This window comes from Haliotis rubra, unplaced genomic scaffold (assembly GCF_003918875.1).
Source record: "Haliotis rubra isolate DU_JTF1 unplaced genomic scaffold, ASM391887v1 Scf695, whole genome shotgun sequence".
Lineage (NCBI taxonomy): Eukaryota > Metazoa > Mollusca > Gastropoda > Lepetellida > Haliotidae > Haliotis > Haliotis rubra.
This window is the reverse complement of record NW_025767407.1, coordinates 150,488-175,547: the sequence shown is the minus strand read 5'-3', so window position 1 is coordinate 175,547 and position 25,060 is coordinate 150,488. Positions and strand designations below refer to the sequence as shown.

The 25,060-nt window shown below is 39.4% G+C and overlaps 2 protein-coding genes across 3 annotated transcripts; one reads left to right on the top strand and one right to left on the bottom strand.

Moving 5' to 3' along the window:
- Nucleotides 1–1,201: 1,201 nt before the first annotated feature.
- On the bottom strand, nucleotides 1,202–14,670 carry LOC124258509 (major facilitator superfamily domain-containing protein 4A-like). Of its 2 annotated transcripts, none has more exons than XM_046692580.1 (4): nucleotides 14,608–14,670; nucleotides 4,245–4,339; nucleotides 3,643–3,928; nucleotides 1,202–3,050 (listed from the first exon to the last, which is right to left on the bottom strand). In XM_046692580.1, the coding sequence occupies exons 2-4, from the start codon at nucleotides 4,302–4,304 to the stop codon at nucleotides 2,008–2,010; spliced, it is 1,389 nt and encodes a 462-aa protein (XP_046548536.1). In that variant the 5' UTR covers nucleotides 4,305–4,339; nucleotides 14,608–14,670; the 3' UTR covers nucleotides 1,202–2,007. The 2 variants fall into 2 exon arrangements, with proteins under 2 accessions (XP_046548536.1, XP_046548535.1); XM_046692579.1 differs by having other exon boundaries at nucleotides 4,245–4,342; nucleotides 14,608–14,669.
- LOC124258500 lies at nucleotides 7,364–13,805 on the top strand. Its single transcript, XM_046692572.1, has 3 exons — nucleotides 7,364–9,048; nucleotides 11,773–11,959; nucleotides 13,794–13,805. Exons 1-3 carry the CDS (start codon nucleotides 7,364–7,366, stop codon nucleotides 13,803–13,805), a joined length of 1,884 nt encoding a protein of 627 aa, XP_046548528.1.
- Nucleotides 14,671–25,060: the final 10,390 nt, after the last annotated feature.

Genomic DNA, 25,060 nt, shown 5'->3' with positions numbered 1-25,060 from the left:
AATAGATGCGAGTTTTCGATGTAGACGCTAACACCGTTATCAAGCAACTGATACACGCGCACACGGAGAATATATACATGTTGGGTTTAGTCGTTTTTCATTTTGCAGTCTGAAACTTTGGTTTCAAGGATGTTGATGTAGTTTAAAGGATGGTGTGATTCGCTTGGGCTTGGATTTGGTCAAGGAAGAACAATGCTGCTCGCACTGATTGAACTAAATATAAGTGGACACAGGATTCTTTGTCAACAAAACTGACCATCTGACGAAGTCTGGCATGATGTAATTAACGCTCTCTAAACCGGCATAGGTGAGGTAAATTGCTGAGTGACACGTGTCACTTATATTATAAATTAATGCCGGTTTAGAGGGCTTCCACTGTATATTGATACTGATGCTGCAGTGATAGAACCATTATCAATAGTAGGCTCCTGTTGCTCCGAGTTGCTAACAAGGCCACCGTGCCAAAGCAACTTTGCAAATCTAAATGGTTTTACCACAACTGTGAACAAGCCAATACCATTACATTTACATACAGGGCACTTAATTGCTTTAGAAAACATCTACGGAAGTGGACCCTGTTAGGTACAAAAAACAAAGAAAAAAATCAAAACGACTTGATATGTGATAAGAAGCAATCATTTTGAAAATTGTTACAAAATCTCAATCGAACAAACAATAACTGTAACATTAGGTCCAGCGTATGGGTAAATCAATCAAAATGCTGAAGTGATTTTAACAGTTAAGTCTCTAAAACAACGATAAAACATGAAGACACTACTTGTCTTGTACTAATAGTGATGATATTTCGTTAATAGACATTTCAGAGTTTGAAATAGTTAATGCTAGAGAGAATTACTGCCAATAAATCCCCGTGCAACGACGATATATCAAATAAGTTACTTGAATATGTAATAAATGCTCTACCAGCTTTCATTGTGATATTGTACATACACATTTTGAAAACAGGTCAATTTAACTAAGACTGGCTCCCTAATATCACCTCATTACTGATAGAGGCATTTCTCTTTCTTTTGAATACTTTGCCCAAAGTGCTTGTTTTCAAACTTCTTTCAAGATTACAGTATTTTGTAGACACTAGTGACATCGTTGGAGAATACCAAGGTGGCTTTCGACGTGAACAACGTCTACATATAGAATGGGATAACATTTTTATTCAACAATCTTTAAAAGAAGATCTTCACATATGCTCTATACTACTACAACATAAGATGTGTTGTACATTTTCAGCAAATTCATCTTCTCAGCTTTCTCTATTACAGGAGATAGATAACAATATTGTTAACTAAGTTAACTGAACCACTCATAAAATATATCTCCAGTGCTCCGACAAAAGGTATTGTTCTATGCGCATCACTTTGTTAAAACTAACTATTGGTCAAATCCCCAACAATTACCGAATTTACTGTCTGTCTATCATTACAGTTGGATATTCTGTTGAAAAACATAGCTGTATTCAAATTCATTACGTGATAATAGGATGGTTCTCAAAATAATGTGATTTTCGTTTGAATTTAGGTCCTTAACATGAGTTACTTTAAGAATAACATTATCATAATGTGATTATTACATTTGTGCGCTTACCCTTCCACAAACTAACATAATACAACTTCTAGTATTAGTGTCAGCCATTGAGGATGCAGAAACACACTCGGTTCATGGTCCATATTTATATAGATTCTTATCTATTTAATGCAATTACCTAGCACTGTGAGAACAACGAAGTTAGTTCAATAAGGGACAGGAATATAATACAGATAGATACTACCAATAGTAAGGAGTACACAGAAGATAATATGTACCAATAGCATCGTGCAACCTCTGGTCGTTATATATTAGTATGCCATTCGGACATACACTGTTTCATGCAGTTACCAAGCACAGTGAGAAATACAAACTGCATTGGTTCCAAAAGAGATTCTGACCATAGTATATGCCATTTAGGAACCATAAACACTCGGTTCATAGTCCCTATATATAGATTCTTATTTACTTAATGCAGTTACCTAGCACTGTGAGAACTACAAATAGCATTAGTTCAAAAAGGGAGAGGAATATAATGAAATACAAATACCAATCCACCCCAAAATAGCCCACCACTTGACCTGTAATGTACTGCAATAGAAATATACCAGTGAAGTTGCCAAACGTGCAGATGCCAGTCACTACTGGTGTCAAAGTAACGCAGGTCCTGCACCAGGCCAATGACGCCGGCAAAAGGGGGCCAGTAAAGAGGCCGACTGCCATGGATCCAATCCACAGCCAAACTTCACCAAACGTACTCAAAAACAGCACTGCTACCGACGCCACCAACACCCCAATGAGACAAGTGTAAATTAATACTGATTGTCTCATACGCAAGCTGAGAACAGTTCCAAGAATCCTGCCAACTGTGAACAGCATCCAAAATGCAGATGTCAGGGAAGCCATAGTCCTGATATCGAGATGAAGGTAACTTTCAACACCATAGACAGAGAGATAACCACTATAAGCAAATGGTAAGCCACCAAAAGGAATATACGCAGAAACTAGACATATATAAAATATTATAGTTTTCAGTCCACCACCTGATTCCTGTTCCACTTCTGTGTTGTGATAACCGCTGCTTGTTTCTTCATTCATCTTATACGAATTACTGTTTCTCTCACAAACATACGATATAATGAATCCCAGAAGTGCTACCAACTGAAACGAGCCTATTATTATGAAGACAATGTACACTTGTGACTTTTTAGCAATCGTGGTGGAATCTGTCATTGAGCAATTTTGACACGAATCATTGTCCCCTGCCAGTGATATAGAGATTGTCAAAGGTGTGGCAGCATAAGAGTAATTTATGCTTTGATTTGAAAAATCGTTCTCTTGTAAGGTTGCATTGTTTTTGGGCGAAATTATATATGCCCTTTCTTGAGCGTTAAGGAATGGCTCTGCAATAAGAGGGCTGACGATGCTTCCAACAGATGAGGCTACGAACACTCCATGTATAATGGATGAAGGCCCGGGGAACACCTGGTTACACAAGTGAACGACGCCTGAAAAGGAACAGAAGTTGCTTCATTAGAATATTCAGTTAATTTCTGGATCTCACACAATTGAAAACCTGTCTCGCTCACACTGTTACAATTACAAGTTTTTAAATGATGAAGAGAAATTTGAGGCATGACCTCATTGTATGAACAAGCAACGGATTATGGAATGAGAGGTTTCCTTCTTCTGGAAGAGCAGCCAGCCAAAACTGACGAGACACCTTTGTCCGAAGCTTTTGTTTTGAGGTGCCTTCGATTGTCCGCAGTTCCACCCCAGTTAATAACAGTTTTGTGACTTCTTCTTTCACGTTTTGCCTTGTCCCTGTCCAGGATGGTTGTACCTTCGGAGATGTCGAGCTGGTGTCGTCCAGTTACAAGACAAGGTTTGTCCAATATTGACTTGAGTCGCGCAAGATATGCATATATATACACCTCGTCTTTCCAACAGATTGTTGATACCATCAGAGCACTGATAACTGTTTTCTCATTATAAGACACCTTCTAATGACCAGCTATTAGGAAACCGATTGATACTAATTCTTTTACTCTAGTTAGATATGAACAATACAATTGACAAGAATTATAATTATATACTCACAGTTGTAGCCACATGCTGTTGCTACCCCTATAACGCCAACGGCCACACAAGCTATATGCAGATGTGGTGTCATGGCAAACAGAAATATGCATATCCCCTTGAGTAGAAGGCAGGCCATGAATACGAGGTTTGCATCAACAAACTTCAACACAACCATTGACCCAAGACATCCTGTACCTTCAGCAATACCAAGTACCAGGAAGAGGTTTGACGTTTCTAAAAGACTGGCATTGAAGAGATCCTTGAGATCGAGTAAGGATGGACCTAAGGCACTACCAAAGGTCCCCTGTGGAAAACAAAAAAGGGTGTCCATTTGAAGTGAACGAAAATGTATTAATTAAATGCATCTGATCTGATCTCAATAAACCCATTTCAGAATGGAATGGGATGGAATAGTGTTGGGTGAGGTACTGGGTTTGGAATGAGTCAGGATATGTTTTCATTCAGTTTCAAAAACCTTTTTTCTGACAGGTGGATCATGAGAATTTGTGCACTCACAACGTATAAAAATAATAAAGCTTATTGTTTCTTTCAACCAACTGCCTGTCACTTACTGAGTATGATAAATGTTGGTATATTTGCCACATTTAACTGTTACTTACAAAGAAAAAGAGAACATACATCCACACACATAATTTGAGCGCATTGCTTGGAAGGATCATAGTTCCTGCTGTTTTCAGTGTTGATGTTTAATCACCTTCTGGAACGACGAAAGATGTATTTTAGATATGCAGCATATTGTGTCTTTGCATATGACATAACAAGACAGCATGAACAGATGGAAGTTCGTTTCTACATGTGTCAAGGGTAGTTACAAATAATAGATGGTCTGACCACAGTGTCTACGTATATTTAAAAATTTGCAACACTAGACAATCACGGTATGGCTGGAATCGCCCTCAGGCACATGGAAAAATAGAATCAAATGTTACTCGAGAAGTGGCTTGTTCGTACATTCCGTAAACTCCCTGAAGAGGTTTGCCTGTTACTACTTGATAATTAAGGTAATATGTTTTACATATTTTGAAAGAGTAAATGGACATGTCTAGAATGAAAAGGTATGTGCTCCTCCAAACGTTTTGAAGTTTATGAATTCAATCAGATTTATTAGCATATATGAAACAACTCGATTTATTTCAATTACATTGACTTATAAACTTCATCATTGCAGATTGGAGTCGAGCCATTTTGCCTTTGACATCCAGTAGGACCTGTTGTGCTAGATACTCTAGACTGCTTCTTCTCTGACGTTGACGTTATATATCTGCATACAGGTAAAGTAATTGTATTCTCAATAACTGCCAGACATATTAAAATACAAGTGCTTTCAGGAACTTTTGTTAAATTGTTGATTTTACGTCCAGGCGAGCGTCAGTGCTGTTCCATTTTGTAAAGTGATTAAACAAGTTGTTAAACAATTTTGTTCTTCAAATGCTAACTAATATTTCGACCCTGTGAAAAAGAAAATTATATTCCTCTTTTGTAGATTTCACAAAAGCCTTTGACACAGCCTGGAAAAGTGGTTTGTGGACAAAGGTACTGAAATCTGGTATCTCTGGAAGATTTGTCCCTTGTTGTTGGCAATCTGTAACCTTTATATTGTAATGTGTCATTTATAGTTAAAATATTTCAGATTTAATTACTAGTTTTATATTATACCTGTGATAATCTAGTTGTTTTAATGTCCTTTAAAAAAACGATTACAGGTGTGCTTCAGAGAATTTATCACACCTTCTGTTTGACCTCGAAAATTATCTATTAGAAAATGGGTGCAAAGGTATCAGTGTTGACTCCACACATGATCAAGAAGTACTGGTGTGGATTAAATTACTTATAAATTGTACACGTACTCCTTTATGCTGATGATAGAGATTTACCAAAATCCCTTTACGCGTTTCAAAACTACTGTAGAAATTACAAGTCAATATTACTAAGACTAAAGTTGTGATATTTGGTGGAGGTACGGCAAATAAAACTAAATTGTTCCTTAATTATCGAGATAAAAATATTGAAATAGTTGATGCATATATTTATCTAGGCATAAAACATGTTTTTTTTGTATAGCTTCAAAAAACCACTTCATCGAAATAAAAGGATAGTAACACGAATTAGATCTAGATCTATTGTTGAAAACGCAACAAAGGCTATGTACAGCTTACTTAAGAGATCACAAATATACATACACTTGACTGTCTTTTATCTGCTGCATCTATTGTCTTCAGCAACCCATGCTTGCCACAAAAGGCGACTATGCTTGTCGTAAAAGGCGACTAACGGGATCGGGTGGTCAGGCCCGCTGACTTGGCTGACACATGTCATCGGTTCCCAACTGCGCAGATCGATGCTCATGCTGTTGATCACTGGATTGTCTGGTCCAGTCTCGATTATTTACAGACCGCCGCCATATAGTTGGAATATTGCGTAGTGCGGCGTAAAACTAAACTCACTCACTCACTCTTATTTGACGGGGAGATGTAATCACATCTCCAGGTTTAATATTCGTATCTTGAATGAGGATCGATCACATTTGAAACGTACAAGGGTTTCAGCTCACGTAATCATGATGCCGAGTCTGCATATCAGTAAGTACATCCTGGCGTAGCGGACATCTATTTTCGCGCAACTACCATTTCCGGGTTCACGCGGTCGGTACACATAAAGCCGTGACGTCAGATTTCGTGTTTGTAAACAAGAAGTCGTTTTCGTTTCTCTGCTGTCACGATGAGGACATCACGCGCTTAAAAGGTGAGTTTTTTACCCAAAGATTTCTAACAAACGTTATGCTTCCGCACTAATGCAAAAACAACGGGACAAAAATTAGCCATGAAAAATAGTTTCATTCATGACAGCTCCGATCTACCGGTCGTCTGCTTAAGTAACTTCTGACACTACAATGTCATGACGCCAGTAGCTATAGGTGGGAGTGTTGCCCGGGAAAAAAATATGGAAGCCCACTTCATATTCCTTATAACTTTACAGCAAGTTTCCATGAAAGGTTACTGACTAAAGTAAAAGCAATTATAATGACTTTGTAGGAGTCAATAGTGTTAATTAATGAATTGCGAAAATATGCTTTTGTTTATTCAGCCAAAGTGATATTAAACAAAAACAAAACAATTTATCTCTAAGTGATGTTGATAATTTTTAAAAATAATTTGAGGGGGTAGATTTTGATAAACATGAATATGACTTTTAATATTTGTGTACATATGTGTTGAATTTTTTTTATCAATAATGTTTTCATTATTTTAGAATGTGTGCACAAGTCCTGACCTGTCATCTAGGCTCGCTGTACGTTACAGACCATACTCTCCAACTGCGATGACCAATGCCTACCTTTCCGTTGTTGAAGATGGTGCATCTGTCCGTAGAACAGCAGGGAAATATGACATTTGTATTTAATTCCTGAGGCAACAGAGTCAGAGGTTATGTGAACCCTGAAGTTGTCAAGTCCGGTATACCATCGCTGCTCACCCAGGAAGAGGAACTAAATGTAATTAACTCTTCAAACTCACTTATACAGTACTCTCCCTAGTGTACTGTGATGTCACTTGCATTGTGACGTCATAACTCAGTTATGACGTCATAGTGACGACGTCATAGTCCTAACTGCCAGTTCACCTGATGAAGGGACCTGGAATGGTCTCGAAACGTTGTGAGAGAAATTAAAAAAGAAGTTTAATCCATAAAAATATCTTGGACATCAATGTACAACTTCTAAATGCCACTGAAAGACATCATACGACATCAGCATGGAGATGATGCGGTTTGTTCCATCAACGAGTACAACAAGACAGTCAGTAAGTGTGTTAAAACTAGCAACCAGCTAACTTTCCTTCTCCGTTGCCGAGACAGTAACCTTGTGCCTAAGGGTTTACAAATCTCATCCCCTGTTCACCGTTCTCCAGCTGTAGATAAAATTCTCCATAAAGCTAGCCACCTGTTAGTCAAGAATCAGATCCATCAAATTCGCAGACGCAAGTCAGACCTCGAGGCACAGAGAGAGAGTATGATATCCAAGCTAGAAGATACCCTCCAACCAGACCTCTATCACAAGACCATGTTGTTATCACAATCCTCTAGAGACCAGCTCAATCAGAAAGTAAAGTTAACTCACATCAAAAAGTTATCCAAGCTTCAACAACCAGTCCATAAGCACGCTAAAGCAACGATTGCTAAGACTGGCATAAAGACTGTTGTGAATTTGAGCAGTAACAATCTGACAGAAGCCCAGACCTCGCTCCTTGCCAAAGGATTAAAGTATGTACCTGTGAGTGCTAAGATAAACATTGATGCTTTCATCACAAGCATAGAGAGTGGTCTCCAACAACTTGCACCGAATGGCAACGTGGATTACCTACGTCACCAGATTATAGACACCATCAAGAAATCGCCCAGGCCACGCAGCAACCTCTCTGTGCAAGAACGACAAGCAATTGCTGAACTCAGACAAGATAAAGCAATCACCATCACTGAAGCCGATAAAGGTAAAGCAGCTGTTATCATGGATACACAAGACTTCGAACAGCTCATAAACAACAGCCTTTCTGATAGCTCAACCTATCTCATCATCACAAAAGACCCCACTGCAAAACTTGAGCGTGAGCATAAGAAGACCCTCAAGGATCTTCACGAAAACAGAGAGATAAACGATATTGTCTTTAATAAGCTCAATCCCATCAACTCTCAAGCTCCATATGGGAGAGCAACCATAAAAATACACAAGAACCCACCAAAAGCCAGGGTACTTGTCTGTTCACGAGGATCTGTCTTTTACAGCACTGCGCAGCACCTCTCACGCATCCTGGCACCCTTAGGTAAAGATGGGAAGGCATTCATCAGCGATTCATCGGCCTTTATAAGCAAGTTGAAAGAAGATCAACTTTCCGGTATCATGGTCAGCTATGATGTAGTTGACCTATTCACTAACATCCCTTTGCAAGAAGCCCTGGAAATTCTCCGGAACAAGCTCCAGACTCGAATCAAAGAACTTGATACCAGTCTCACGATAAATAGCATCATTAACCTCGCTACAACTTGTTTTGATTTCTCTTATTTCACATTTAATGACAAGATATATAGACAGATACATGGCCTGCCTATGGGCTCACCATTGTCACCGCTTATCACTGAAATATATATGACCTCCTTTGAAGAATCTGCTCTCTCCACAGCACCCTTTCAACCTTTGTGCTGGTATCGCAAAGTAGATGATACGTTCACTACCATAGACAAGCAAGATGACCCAGCACAGCTACTGCAGCACCTCAACAACCAGCATCCGAGGATAAAGTTTACAATGGAGACTGAGCAGAACCGGCAACTTCCTTTCCTAGATGTTGCCCTCCAATCTACAGACAAAGGTCTCGTCACTTCTGTGTACAGGAAGCCAACTCACACGGATCAGTATATCAATTACAACTCCTGTCACCACCCACAGATCAAACAAGCAATTATTGCTACTCTCACTAGAAGAGCCAAGTCGATCTGTCACCCAGATAATTTAAACAGTGAAATTGATTACCTCAAGAGAACCTTTACTGTCCTCAATGGCTACCCAGCCCGTCTTGTCTCCAGGACTATCACCAAAACGCTTGAACCATCAGAACCGCGCCTCAAGCCTGAACCATCCCCGATCAGGATCACAATACCCTACGTGGGACCAGTCAGCCATCAGATAGCCCGACTAATCAAGAGCAAAGCGGGCTTTGATGTAACTTTCTCTAGCGGTACAGCAATTAAGACACTCCTCCGGGCAAATGGAAGAGGATCTAGTAATGGAAGCCCCAACCCTAGAGGATGTGTATACCAAATACCATGCAGCTGTGGTGATCAATATATTGGCGAGACTCTCAGGCCCATTAACACCCGGGTTGCTGAACACAAGTCATCAGTATGCAAACAAAATGATAAGTCAGCTATATCGGAGCACAAGGCAAATAACCCAAGTCATGTAATCATGTGGAACGATATTAGGGTGATTTCGAGAAATAACAATGACTGGCGTCGGAGAAAACTACAGGAAGCTGTCGAGATAAGGAGACATAAACCAGCAATTAATCGTGATCAAGGTGTATACCTGCCAAGTGCATGGGACCTCTTGATTAACTTTTGATGAACTTTAGATACAAGAAAAAACGAGTCTACTATTCTTTTTTGGAAAGCCTGCTATCAAGGAACCTTTGTGTTATTAGCAGTTGTTGTGTATTAGCATGAATTTCATCATTATGTAATTAACTCTTCAAACTCACTTATACAGTACTCTCCCTAGTGTACTGTGATGTCACTTGCATTGTGACGTCATAACTCAGTTATGACGTCATAGTGACGACGTCATAGTCCTAACTGCCAGTTCACCTGATGAAGGGACCTGGAATGGTCTCGAAACGTTGTGAGAGAAATTAAAAAAGAAGTTTAATCCATAAAAATATCTTGGACATCAAAGTCCAGAAGGTTACAAAAAGGAGAAGGACAATCGGCACAGTTGTGTCAAGAAAGGCCATCACTGAAGACTCCACAAGAGAGAAAAAATGTTCAACACAACTTCCTGGTCACTGGTAGAGCCAACGAAAACAGCAACAGCTTCTTCATCTGGCCTGCAACAGACTGGAAGTTATAATATCAAGAAGACAAAAGTTGCTCATCGTATGAAACCTGTCATACTTTCAGAAAATACATCTGAAAAGGACATTACAGAGGATGAGAAATGTTGTGTTTGCCGGTAGATTACGTTCAGATTCTATCTACCTCATTTCATGGGCCGGACTCACCTCAAATATTGTTGGGCACCCATGAAGAGCCACCTCCTCGTGGTGGGTGCTGGGTAACGCTAAGAGTTCGGTGTGGACCCGGGGGAATATTTGGTCCACCAACCTGTTTGCCGTGGGTTGTGCCCCTGTGTCGGTGGAGGACGGGAGTCTGGTGGTTGAGGGCACTGGGAGCCTGGAACCGTGTTCCTTTTGCCCAACACACCACTTTCCCCCTTACTTCGACTAGACGGGTGGTAGAACTGGCCCGGTTCTATCAATCGGCTGGTCACGCCAAGCCCTGTGCATAGTACATATGTATGCACATTGAACTCATTTTTGGGTCTTGGATATTTTGATTATCAATGTTCAAAATATTATTAGATTAAATTGCCCAGAGTCCTATGCCAGAAGGCGGTGGTTCATGAGCCAATCTTGTGATATTAAACATCTGAATTCTGTGATTCTTGGGAATAATGTCATGGGCCGGACCAGCCTGGCATTTATCCTTTTAATTTTTCATAGCTTTTCATGTCTTTATCTCTGGAGTATAACATCCCTTTATCCCTGGTGTCAGCATTTCGGAGATCCGGTGCTATTTGACACTGTCCGTGTTAACACTCCATAGTGGGTGGGGAGCAGGGGTGCTGAATAATATTCCTTTCATCATGGCATTTCCACCATCTGTTTCATCTAGAAATGAAAAAAAGACGTTTAGATGATTTAGAGCCATTGTCTGGACATATATCATCTAATAGTGATTCCTGGGCTCGTTTTCTGGTAATTGAAGCTTCAGATTTTCTTCCACTAAAGTTAAATCCATTTGCCATTTCAAAGGCTATCTCCGGTATATGTGGAGAAGTAAAAAATGTTACCTGTCTCCGTAGTTGCTCGCTTCTTGTGGAGTGTGCACGGAGACAGCAATCTCTCAATCTGTTGTCGATCACGGCATTTGCAAATATAGAGGTTGCTGCGTCTGTGCACAGGACACTAAACTCTTGTGGCGTCATCCGACATAGAGCCCGTTGTCTGGCTGATATATTGGAGGAGGATATTGCTTCAGAGCTAGAGGATCATGGTGTTTCAGCAGTGAAACGTTTCACAATTAAGAAAGACGGAATCATCGTGAAAACCAACACTTATCTATTGACATTTGACCGTTCCTCTCTTCCAAAGTCTATTAAAGCAGGTTATTTCAGCATCGGAGTGGATGTGTATGTCCCAGTCCACTCCGTTGTTATAAATGTCAACACTTCGGGCATGGATCGCAATCCTGTCGAAACTCTACAGTATGCTATCGTTGTGGTGATCAACATGAGAGTTCTGACTGTGAGAAAGACTATAAATGCGCAAACTGTAATGGTGCCCATTTCGCTTCTTCCAGGTCCGGTCCCATGTATCAACGGGAAACAGAAACATTGAAAATCAAATGTCAAAACAACATTACATACCTTGAGGCCAAGAAGATGTTGACAAATCAGACTTCAACTCCATCAAACCTGACCTACTCTGCTGCAGTCACTCGCTCTGTAGCAACGTCCTCCATCACATGGCAGACCGATGTGACTTGGGTAAAATCAGATAAACCTATTCTTTTCAGCTTCAGCCCTTCAAATTGCTCCCAAAGTCACACAATCTACGTCTGCTTCACAAGCGAAAACTCACCATGAGCAACAATCTCAAACGTCTGTCTCTAAACCAGTCACTGATAATTCAAAACAGAAGAAAGGAAAGAGATTAAATAGAGACAAACTAGCTACTGTCCCTTCATCTTCTCAGGTTACAACTCAGAACACATTTGCACCTCTAGATATGGAGGTTACTCTGTCCTCACAGGACAGAGAACAGGCGGAGGAATAGTTCCTCCTCACAATCACGTGGACTCACTCCAATTAAGCCACCATGAATCAATTGACCAATCTAATTCAGTGGAATTGCAGAGGACTGAAGAATAATTTCAATGAAATACAATTACTCGTACAAGATCTTCAAACATCAGCATTGTGTCTCCATGACACATATCTTACAAATACTGATAAATTTAACTTAAGACGGTATAGTGATTATCATACATTTTCCCCTCCAGGCGATAAAGCTACTTGAGGCGCTTCTACATCAGAGCGTCATTCATAGCCCTGTCACTCTAAATACGGATCTTCAAACTGTTGCTGTTCGTCTGACTTTGCACATTGCGCTGACATTGTGCAGCTTGTATATAGCTCCTTCTTCTAATATTCAACAATCAGATCTTCAGAATCTATATGATCAACTTACGAAAACTTGTCTTATCTTGGGCGATCTTAACGGACACAACCCGCTTTGGTGAAGTGCCCATACTAATAACAAAGGTAATATTTTGGGGGAATTCATTTCCGATAATAATTTATGTATTTGCAATGATGACTGATCTACATCCAGCTACGGGAACATATTCTTCCCTGGATCTATCACTCACCGATTCCAACGTATATAATAAATTTGAATGGATGGTCCATGATGACCTATGTGGGAGTGATCACTTCCCCACCATTCTCAAAACAATTAACCCTGGTGATGATCCATATTCATCAAGAAGGAACTTTGCCAGAGCTGAATGGTCATTATATGAGGCTCTGTGTGTTGGGCACTTAAAACATGAGGTATTTGCGAACAGCGAAGATCCTATACAATTGTTTTCCGATATCCTCAATGACATTGCTGACCAAACTATACCCAAGTCCTCTGTAATTCCACATATATTCGTAAACCATGGTTTACTAATGACTGTAAACAGGCCAGAAAGAGTAGGAAGAAAGCTGAAAAGTATTTTCGCCGACATCATACAGTTCATAATTTAGATAAAAATTTTAAATGCCCAGGCTCGACGCACTTTTAAACAGAATAAGCGTCAGTCTTGGAGGAACCATGTAGTAAAGGACCTTTTTAATAACGTTAATTGTCATTTTATCATTGATTTGTTAAATGAATTTTGATATATGTTTTGTAAAAAGAGAAAGTTTAATAATTGGTAGTTCAGATTACCAACTAGGGTCCATGCAGGTAGCAAAAGAAATGTAAATCCCCATGGTTCCTAGTATGGTGATCTACCTTCAGTTGTTGACGATCTATAGCCCGTGTTTTATATTGTATTGTCTGCTTTAATTAAAATGTTTTAGTTTTCCATGCTAGTTTTATATCCATATCTGTGATACTCTAGTTATTTTGCAGTCCGTCGATGACTGTTTTTTTACCTACTTGTATTTATTGTGTATGCCCAATATTTCTCGTCACTATATGGCTGAAATATGGCCGAGGTGACGTTAAATTTGAACTCACTCACTCACTCAAATATATTGTTGTGCAGTAAAAAGACTTTCAAGAAAGGATATTTTCTAATGCCTATACCACGATGTGCCATGTTTACAGATAGAGGAATGAAACTGTGACAATTTTCACTTGTTAATTATGTGACATTCAACTTTGACTTCAAATTATCATCTGTTGACTTTTGCTGTTGTGAACTATTCATTCAAGATTACTGGAACTTTTACTAGTTTAAAAGCGTTTTGTTATGAAAATAGATGAAAACGTACCAATTCTGAACAATTCCTGGCAAAAACCTTCTTATCAGCACTGTGAGACAGGAACTTCAATATTACATCGTTATCAGATGTTGGCGTAAACTGTGCACCATAGTGTTTGTCCGGATTTTAGCTATCACCAATATTGATGACATAGCGTACAACTGACCTTGATACTGTCGTGTGGATGATGGTTTCTTCCCGCTACGATAGCGATGTGTCAAAGGCTGAAACTTATGTTTTTAGGAACATTCTATATTGATAAAGGTTTGCATAATTGTTGATTTTCATATGCCTTGGTAATTCCGCATACCGCGCCGAATACCGTTAGGTGCGCGAATATTGATTACGTCAGGTTATAAGTATATGAGTAAATGTTTGCTGTCAAACTGCAATTAAATAATTAAATGAATATCCTAAGATATATTTGTCTACAAAGGGGGGCGGTGGGGTAGCCTAGTGGTTAAAGCGTTCTCTCGTCGCGCCGAAGACTCGGGTTCGGTTCCCTACATGGGTACAATGTGTGGAGCCCATTTCTGGTGTCCCCCCGCCGTGATATTACTGGAATAATAATTGCTAAAAGCGGCGTAAAACCAAACTCACTCACTTGTCTACAAAGGATACTTGGTACCTGTTCTAACCTGAATGTCAATACTCACTCAGCTTTGGTGAACAAAAGATCAGACTTTCCCTCTTCTGGTTATAGCAGCCACTGCACTCTGATGTAACCCATGGAATGAAGCGCGTAAATTAAATTCACTTTCATGATTCATGGGAACAGCTGTTTAATCAAAAGAAATTGTTTGCTGGTTGTATCACGTCCCGATGACGCGCTGATGCATATCAGTTTGATATAATGCAGGCGAGAATGTGATTAGAAGTAGATGCAATACCACGAACGTCACATTCTGTGGATAGGAGCAATTATAATACATCGCCAAAGGTTCATTCTATAACCTCACTAAAGCGAAATATACAGTTATGATTAATATACTGTTATGGTTTTCGATAATCAAATATTCTGAGATGATTCAAAGACAGACAGACAGACACACACACGGAGAAATGTGACTCTGCTTCATATATAGCGCAAATGTTTAACACAAATAAATGTTATCTGAAGTTACAACATGCATATTTGCGTATTTCATTTTGAAAATTGTACGCATATATCTGTTTTTAACAGTTTCCATGGGTTGTCTAGGTTAGTGCTCAATGTTTATGCAGGTCATATTTGAGTATATATGCTGAATGCCGAGCGTCTTGAAGCAGTATTCTGATCCGTTGTTATTGCAGTGGATCCGATATATTTATTAACGAATGAAGTTACATTTTTTGTTTTAACAAATGCTACCAATGTCTGGTATCAACTAGAACATCCTGGTAATAGTTTGTCAACTTCATCCTCAGCTTCTTGTAATAGTCACCTAATGAGATTGGATACTCCGGTTCACTGACATCGATGCTCCTGGTGTAAGTCACTAGACTTACTGGTCCAGACTCAATGAAATACAAATTTCCCTGACATAGCCAGAATTTTGCTTGATGCAGCGTTAAACAAAATTATACAGATTTCATGTACTTTGTTGCTCAAACGACATTACAGGGATATATATTAATGATAATTGGGATATTATCTTGCCTCACATATAAATGTCGTTTTCTGATTGGCTGAGCGCTCTTCTATTATTTTCAACGTACCCCGCTTACAAGCGAGTAACATTTTCTGTGTACCGCGCTGGGAATGCCGAACTCATTTGGTACTTCGTATTAGTTATTCTTTATCTCGAATAACATTGAATCACGTATGATGTACGGAAATTACCGATATTTTGCGAATGCAAATCGATTGAATGGAGATAACTCTAACTTTGTTTTTCTTGTCGTCTTGTCGTCTGGTACTCCATACTATGATCCGATACCCGTGCTTCAAGCAGTTCAAAATTACCATTGAGGTGTTCGGTACGATAGGTACGTTGTTCACTGGTCCCTCGGGCCCATGGGTTGATGCACCCTCGACGTTTCTTTATGTTCCCCTCGCCCTTCGGGCTCAGGGAACAAAACAAACATCGACGGTTCATTAGCCCATGTCCCCCTCGAGACTAGTGAACAACTTATATCTACATATTGATCGTGTAGTCTGTGTAGACTAATGAGTCTTGGAGAGGGACTGGAGAGATTGCAGAAAGTACAGATCATCGTCATGAATGGTATTTGCCTGGGCAGTGACGTTTAACAGAAGCAATCTAAAAACATCAATTAGGTTCCGCCTCGTGTTAACAATAGCCGTTCTTTCTGAGAAAATTGAAAATTGTTCTGTTTGAATGACGTCACAGAAATTCACCTTTGATTTTCGCATGTGTTTAACGCCGCACTCAGCATTTATGACGTCAGTCAATAAGTAATCGAGCCTGGAACAGACAATCACGATCAACATCATGAGCATCGATATATTGGGACACGATGACAGATGTCACAATGAAACTGATGATGCCTTGAATCATGTGGAACAATGCTGTGAGAGATGGACAAAGCTTCCATCGTAAATAATCAAAGCAATGGGATAATTTGCTTAAACTAGTCATCAGCATGAGGGAAAAAATACACATACCCAAACTAAGACCTTAATATAAAACAAGATGGAACTATAACCTGTGGAGCTCATGAACAGGTTTCAGTATTTGTGGCAAAATCACTTAACCACTCAAGCTGTATACAACATTTAGTCAAAAGCATTGGAATCTGTGAACTTTTCCACAGCAGTTATAATTCAAAATTTTCTGATTGGATTTTCTGGTTCATCGATCACTTTACTACCTGGTTATACCAATTGAAGAATGACTTTGCATTTTCTGTAGAAGCAATAATATAATATCTGTTGAAGATGAAATTCACATTTTGTTTGTAAATTGTATGATGAACCAAGAAATAAGTTTATTTCCCCTTTTGTCAAATGTTCTGATAACCAACAAAATTTGGTTAATATTGTTAGCAATAGAAACATAAATATGATGGCATCATTCTGTAACTATTTGAAATGTGTCAGCAAAAATCAGGAAATCCTGTATTCGTTAATTACATATCTTATGTGCGCTTTAATTATTCAATGACAAATGACTTGTATTTTGGGCCAGTGGCCTTTATATTGAATACAACTGTCTGTCTGTCTGTCTTTACTACATGCAGCTGGTTTGTATACAGGCCGCCGTCGCACGGCAGAATGCCTCCATTTTTAGGCCAATTATGTGAATGGCAGATGCTGCCGTTAGGACGTATATATCCCAAAACTTCCACATCCCAATACTACCACACATTGTTAAAACAACAAGTCCTCATCTCCCCTTTTTAGGTAATGGGATAGCCCAGGAAGTGCCCTGAAATGAAACAACAGATAATGATACATCACCTGATTGTTTTTCTTGTAATGTCCTTTTTAGGTGTAATTGTATATAGGGAACTTGGGAACTTTAAGGTCCTAAACAGGAAACACTAGAGTAGTAGAGACGTAGCAGAGTAGAGATTTAGTAGATATAAAGTCATTCTAAGATGTTGAAAGTACTTCATTTCATCACCATGGCAGGTTTAATGACAGTGAAGTTGTCTCAGGAAGGAAAGCAGCAGATCCATGTGAATGCCTATTTGTACAACAGGCATGTTGTAAGACGCATTGGAAATGTTCAATACAAAGTGTTAGGCGAGATGTACCACTGTAAGCGAGTTTGTGAGGATTTCTACCGAAAGCTTCCATCCCCCAAAAGATTCCAAGAAGGTCAGATTCATAAGCAACATGAAGAAGAGGGTCCGAGAAGAAATTACACAGATGCATTCTTTGTATGATGATGAAGTGGCAAAGCAAGACGAAGAACTTGTCCATCACTTGCCTTCCTTTCAGTCGATGTACAGTGCTCTTTACAGACACAGTAAAAGGAATCTACCGGTTCTTCCACAGACCAGAGGTTAAGCACATATTGAAGGAACATTTACAGAGACATTAGACCCTTTTGGCTGTTCAGTGATGTTCAGTGATGGTGACCAGGATAGGATTATTGAATTTTCCACAGACGAACAATTGGAGACCCTGCATTTTCCTGAAACAATCTACATGGATGGGACGTTCACAGCTTGACCCGACCTTTGGGATCAAGTTTATATCATACATGCGATATTGCATTTTCCACAGAAGAACAATTGGAGACCCTGCATTTCCCTGAAACAATCTACATGGATGGGACGTTCACAGCTTGCCCCGATTATTGGGATCAAGTTTATATCATACATGCGATGTCTGGATCATCTTCATATCCACTTGTCTTTGCTCCATGTAAATGTTCTACATAGACTACTATTTATTTCAATGTGATATGTAACTAGAAACAAAATGTATGTTTGTTAATAACCCTGCCTTAATAAAATATATGATTTATTACCAAGTGATTGTTTGTATTCATTACTGATTAATGGATTAAACCATTACAGACTGAGGTAATCAGTATGCTAAAGTGTGTGCAGTCAACCAGAAATGTTGTTATAAGCTGTGGAAGTATTGGGATGTGAACTCCATTTTACAAGCAATAATTCTTTTAAAACCTCTATAAAACCCTTTGCAAATCTGCTACTAAAGAAGGTATTTCTTTCTGCGGAAAGGTCACATATTTAACCTCTCAATAAAATGCCAACTATATCTCTTTGGTGCCATGGTTAAGCCAATTCTGGTATACGGCTGCGAAATCTGGGGGTTTCAAAACTGTAAATCTGTAGAATCCGTTACGCAAATTACTTAAGTTAAGAGAAGCACGCCATTATACATGCTATATCGATAACTATATCGGAATGGTACCCCTTAATAACTCTATCAAATGTCGTATGGATCGTTTCTGGGCTAGACTCCTATCTGGTAAAGAACAAAAGCTGTCAAAAATTTATACCAAATGTTATATCATGAAGCCTGTATAAACAAAAGCAACCAAAAATGGATAAAATCCGAGGAAGCCGTTTTTAATGAAACTGGCTATAGCTTCTACTTGCTAAGTCAACAGGCTGTCTTTCCCAATGAAATTAAAACTATTATCTCCTTTCGGTTACATGATATAGCAACCCAAACATGGCGCGCAGAGATTTCGAATGCTTCTAAGGGTACCTTGTATCGCGCATACAAATCTGAACTTGTCTTTAAAAGTATCTCACATATATCCCTTTCTCCTTGGCTCTTAATTTTCTCTTGTTTAGAACTTCCTGCCATCGTTTACCTATAGAAGTAGATAGGTGGCCCAAAATTCGACTCGGAGAAAGAATGTGTAACCTCTGCGACACGTGTTATGTTGGCGATGAATTTCACTACATTTCTGTCTGCCCTTTCTTCAAACATCATCGGAAGACTTATATCCCAAACCATTATGTTAAAAAACCAAGTTGGTCGATGCTAGCAAAGACTCTAAGTTATTTTGGAAGATTCTGAAAATGGCTAATTCCCCTATTTCTCAGTCAATTACAAATCAGCAGTGGGTTAATCACTACATGTCTCGACTTGGGGGAGGGCAGTGCAGCTCTTTCAGCTCAGATGAAGATGGCGATTTGTTTATTTCAAGTCAGCGAACAGAAGGGCTTGATGATCCTATTACTGAGGAAGAAGTTTTGCACCACATAGTCCATGTTGCGAATAATAAGTCCCCAGGGCCAGATGGTGTTGCCGCTGAATTTTTAAAGGCTTCTAGGTATCTTATTGTGCAATATCTCACTCATCTTTGTAATAGTATTCTTGACTCTGGTAATTTTCCTGTTTGTTGGGGTAAGAGTATCGATCATTTGTCCTATATATGTCTGGTTGTAAAGATATTACAGATAATTACAGAGGAATTTCTCTTATAGATTCTACTTGTAGGTTTTATGTCTATTCTTAACCGTCGCCTTCAGTGTTGGCGTGAAGGTCATAATATTATTAGTGAATCTCAGGCTGGGTTTAGAGCTGATTATTCTACAATTGATTATATATTTTCTTTGCAGACTATAGTTCAAAAATACATTGGTAAAAAAAGGGGTAGATTCTATTGTCTGTTTGTGGATTTTACCAAAGCTTTTGATACCTTAAGGCATGATGTACTTATAAAATCACTTGCAGAAGTTGGTATAAGGGGTAAATTTCTAAAGTTGTTAACATGTATGTACAGTTCTCTATCTGCTTCAGTTAGGACATCTAGTGGCTTATCAGGTAGTTTCTCTTGTAATATTGGTACCCGTCAAGGGTGTGTATTGAGTCCGCAAATATTTATTACTTTTATCAATTAGTTGTGTTGTGTCTTAGAGAGAGATGGTGGTGAAATTAGGGGCACATCTTATTGTACTACAATTGAAGCTGTTCATATCAAGTTTTGTAAATATGTGTTAAAAGTTGGAAAGTCCACATGTAACATCATGGCCTTAGGTGAATGTGGTAGAATACCTCTACAGTTTACTTATACATCTAATGCAGTAAAATATTGGTGTAGACTCTTAAACATGCCTGATTATAGATTACCAAAACAGTGTTATCTTATGTTACTATCCTTAGACAATGTAGGTCGCACTTCATGGGCATCTAGAATCAAAAATATTCTTTTCCAATTTGGTTTGGCCGCCTCCGTGGTGTAGTGGTTAGAGCGTCCGCCCGGAGAGCGGAAGGTCGCCTGTTCGATCCCCGACCGCGTCATACCAAAAGACGTTAAAATATGGTACTTGTTGGTCCCTGCCTGGCGCTCGGCATTAATAGGTACAACAAGGACTGGTCGGCTTGGAGTCAGTATAATGTGTCTGAGTGGGGTATTCATGCTTCACTGCGGCATGGTATCTCAGTGGGCTAGCACTATAAAACCAGCTTCAGTTTGGCTAATACAAGCAGCCGCACACACACATACACACACATGCACGTCGTCATATGAGCGAAATATTCTCAAGCGGGACGTTAAACCCAATTTCACCTCACCTCACCTTAAATATTATTCATATGGAATAAGGAAGTTAAATGTTTTGCACATAAGACTCATCATATCAATGTGGCCGGGGGTGTGAGAACTTCTGTTGTACATATCCTTGCCGATGTCTGTCAGTTGTGTACATTGTTGTAAGATGAATTGTGTAATTATGACTTGTGCCTAATCCTTTTCTTGAATGAATAAAATATGGTTCAATCAATAAACACAATGAAACCTCTCAGTGACAAACCTGTTTCTATGTTCGATAGTAATTGATAGTAAAACAAGTTTGACAGATTATCATCTAATCACAACAAAGTTCTGTTTACACTCAATCAAACTTCTCAGTAACAGGGGCGGTGGGGTAGCCTAATGGTTAAAGCCTTGGCTCGTCACGCCGAAGACCCGGGTTCGAATCCCCACATGGGCACAATGTGTGAAGCCCATTTCTTGTGTCCCCGCCGTGATGTTGCTGGAATATTGCTAAAAGCGGCGTAAAACCAAACTCAGTCAGTCAGTCAGTCAGCCTCAGTAACAAACCTGTTTCAGGCTCACCCTGCTCTACTCACCATACAGTGGACTGTTCCATTATTCCTATATGTTACCCTAATTAACCTTCTAGTTCAGTGTTTGTCAATCGACTGTCTGTCAATTGGGAGATAACCGCTTAACCTGTTCGCAAAGACAGAGTACTCACTGACCCATTAATACAATTATAATTTTCAGTCATGGTCCCCTTTGCTCAAAACTGAATTTGTTTCTGAGAATAATTCAGACTGGTTACTCTTTTGCACTGACGTTATATATGATGCGTACGTTTTGTAGATCTATAAAACAAAACATATTTATTTACAACAACATTTATGATTAAATTTCGTTTTACGCCAGGGTGCCCCGTAATAGATAAATAAATAAACCGTGATCTCAGAGCATTAAACATGTTTAATGAACTGCGGTTTTATGTTCAAAAAGAATATAAACATTTATTCAAATATATGTAAATTTCAACATGATGCGTATTTGCGTTAATAATGTCTAGCGATACAAATATTTTTTTAATGATAAAGGCTGGAGTTGGTTGGAGAATAACAGCTGCAGAATATAAAAATGAGACTGAATGGATCAATATCAATACACTGCTGGATCCCGTTTCAAATGGATGGTTCTGAAGATGGCAACATGTAGAATCAATAGCGATGACATTACATCTTTGATCCCTTATACAATGTCAGCATTCTGTTGGTAATGAGCTTGGAAGATATTTCGGTAGATATTCGTGATTGAATTTTCTGACCACGACGATTTGGATTTATAGCAAAACAAAGACCTTTTGAATAACGATGACTGAATAAAGTAAGTTAGATGTTAGATAATATTGTAGGGAAGCGTTCTGAAGACCACGAGTTTCAAAGTCAAGTGAACCTGGTTGTTAAGTTCAGTTTGTGCATTGTTTTCATATCAACTCGTTAATCAGTCAGCTCATATAGCGCATGGATGATGTGACAGTATTTCTCAAAGACGATGTCATGCTTCCGATGTGGTCAGAATTAGGGGTGGGCGATAATACTCAGTCTGGTATATTGCAATTCGATGAAGTCAATCCTGCATTGGTTGCGTGTGGTCTATAGCCTTGTTTTAATTCATCCTAAATCTTCTGTTTCAAGACTGATGTGGTTTGTTTTATAACTGAACTGTTATATATACCTTACTGTTTTATTCACCTTCTTTGACAAGCATTGAATAAAACCTTTTTCTCGTCGCTACATGGCTGCAACATTGCCGATTCGATGTATAATTTCAACTCACTAAGATTTCAGCAGTTTTAATATGACTATGCTATAGTTTCCAAGCGTTCGTTGAAACAGGGGGCGAAGTCTAGTGGTTAAGGCGTTCCCTCGTCATGTCGAAGACCCGGGTTCGATTCCCTACATGGGCACACTGTGTGAAGCCCATTTCTGGTGTCCCACGCCGTGATATTGAGGGAACATTGCTAAAAACGGCGTAAAGTCACCAACCGCACCCTTTTGTCGAAAGCTGTGTTTCTCGCCTTGCTATGTGTGTCGTTTGAATTTATGTACAAGTAGTTTCTTCGTATTGCTGAAACCGATACCAGTATAATCTTAACTCTCCATTTCATTCCTTCTTGCATAATAGCTGGAAAAATATGTGTACCACTTGAGTCATTAGTCGATTGATTATTGTTTTTCCTCCAGATCCTGTCAGATCAACGACTATACAACGGTAGACCTGCTACGATGATCAGAAAGGAAGCCTTTCGAGTTTCGCTTTGGTGTTATTCCCTTTTTATAGTAGTAGGTATAGTTCAACATATATGTATCTGACGTCACATGTGTCCTCTACATGTAAACATTGGGGCGGTGGGGTAACCTAGTGGTTAAAGCGTTCGCTCGTCACACTGAAGTCCCGGGTTCGATTCCCAACATGGGTACAATGTGTGAAGCCCGTTTCTGGTGTCCCCCGCCGTGATGTTGCTGGAACATTGCTAAAAGCGGCGTCAAACTAAACTAATCGTTTTTGAGTGTGACTTTACCTCACTCACTTACTCTTGTCTTCGTAAATATTAAAATTTAAATGTGTTTGTAGTAAAATATAAAGGTGACAATATGTTTAGTAATACATCATATTGTACTTCATAATATGTCACAATAAGACAAAGGTATGGCTATGTTGATATGTATCATTATTTGTCACTAGTGCTGGCGATAATCATATTACGATTAAACCATCTCAAATGGAAACAAAATTTATAGAATTACAATTTCACTCCATCGAAACTCGCATTTTTTCTAGAAACTGGGATCTGTAGACATAAACATGTTTGTATGTTTCAGTGTACGTGACACACGCTTTTGTGCGTAATGTTCAATCTCCAGTAGCAGTTTTTACTTAAAACTTATGATCATGTTTCAGGGAGGTTTCTTGAGCACACTTGGGCCAACTCTGCTTGATCTCCAGGTTTTGTTTAAAGTCAATCGGACAGAGATGTCGTACCTCTTCCTTGCTCTTGGTCTTGCTTTTGTTACTGGATGCCTTCTATCTATGATAGTTCTGAAGCTCCTGGATGCAAATCTGGCACTCATGGTGTGTATGCTGGTTGGTGCTGCAAGTATTCCTCTTGTGGCATTGTCTCCTCATTTGTACGTGGCATGCGCTACTGTTGGTGTAACAGGAATGGTCTTGGCCTGTGGATTTAACTGTGAGTATCAACGTTGCAGGTATGATTCCTGCTACGATGGAGCTTCCTCCATTAGAAATGTAGTAAATATGAATACGACCAAAATACAAACGGGCTGGAAGTCTTCAGCAACCCTGGCTTGTCGTGAGAGGCGACTAACTTGGTTCATGCATGTCATGATATCCCAACGGAGTCGATCGATGCTCAGTATGTCAATCAGAGGATCGTCTGGTTCAGACTAGTTTATCTACTGACCGCCGTCACATAGCTGGAAAATTCCTGATTGCGACGTTAAACATCAAACTTGCTGATCATTGCCTGGCAGAATGGACAGTCTGAAACATTCATTAAACTGCATTATTGACGAGGGTGACCTCTGTTTGTAGAGTAGGAACAGTTTCAAGTAATCGCCACAGACAGTTCTTCCGTTCTGAGAACCACGTGTCGGTGTTAATTATATTTAATGGAACATTCATAGAAAGAATGTTAAACCAAACATTTCCTTACCTACATGTATACATTACCCGAAGATCCGGGTTAGAATATTGATCTCCAGTAACCCATGCTTGTAGTAAGAAGCGACTAACGGGATCGGGTGGTCAGGCCTGCTGACTTGGTTGACACATGTCATCGGTTCCCAGTTGCGCAGAACGATGCTCATGCTGTTTGATCACTGGATTGTCTGGTCCAGACTCGATTATTTACAGACCGCCGTCATATAGCTGGAATATTGCTGAGTGCGGCGTAAAACTAAAGTCACTCACATGTATAAATATGAACGGTGCTATATTGGTTCTCCTCCATGATCACTACCATTCTTTTGTTGAGTATAAATACCAGCATTTCCTTCAGGGAGTACTCCATGTGGTACCCAGGGCTTTATAGATGCCCAGAGCCTGGTTTGTATGTTATCATGCGAGCCATTATCGTCATCTGATGAGTGTAGGTCAATGTTTTGCTGTAATCTGCTAG

Coding starts and splice junctions, on each gene's coding strand:
- LOC124258509 (XM_046692580.1), bottom strand. CDS start 4,304: ATGATCCTTCCAAGCAATGCGCTCAAATTATGTGTGTGGATGTATGTT. Junction 3,929..4,244: donor TGTATGTTCTCTTTTTCTTT/GTAAGTAACAGT, acceptor TGTTTTCCACAG/GGGACCTTTGGTAGTGCCTT. Junction 3,051..3,642: donor AACAGCATGTGGCTACAACT/GTGAGTATATAA, acceptor GTTCCTTTTCAG/GCGTCGTTCACTTGTGTAAC.
- LOC124258500 (XM_046692572.1), top strand. CDS start 7,364: ATGCCACTGAAAGACATCATACGACATCAGCATGGAGATGATGCGGTT. Junction 9,049..11,772: donor AAGCCAACTCACACGGATCA/GTATATCAATTA, acceptor CGCTTCTTCCAG/GTCCGGTCCCATGTATCAAC.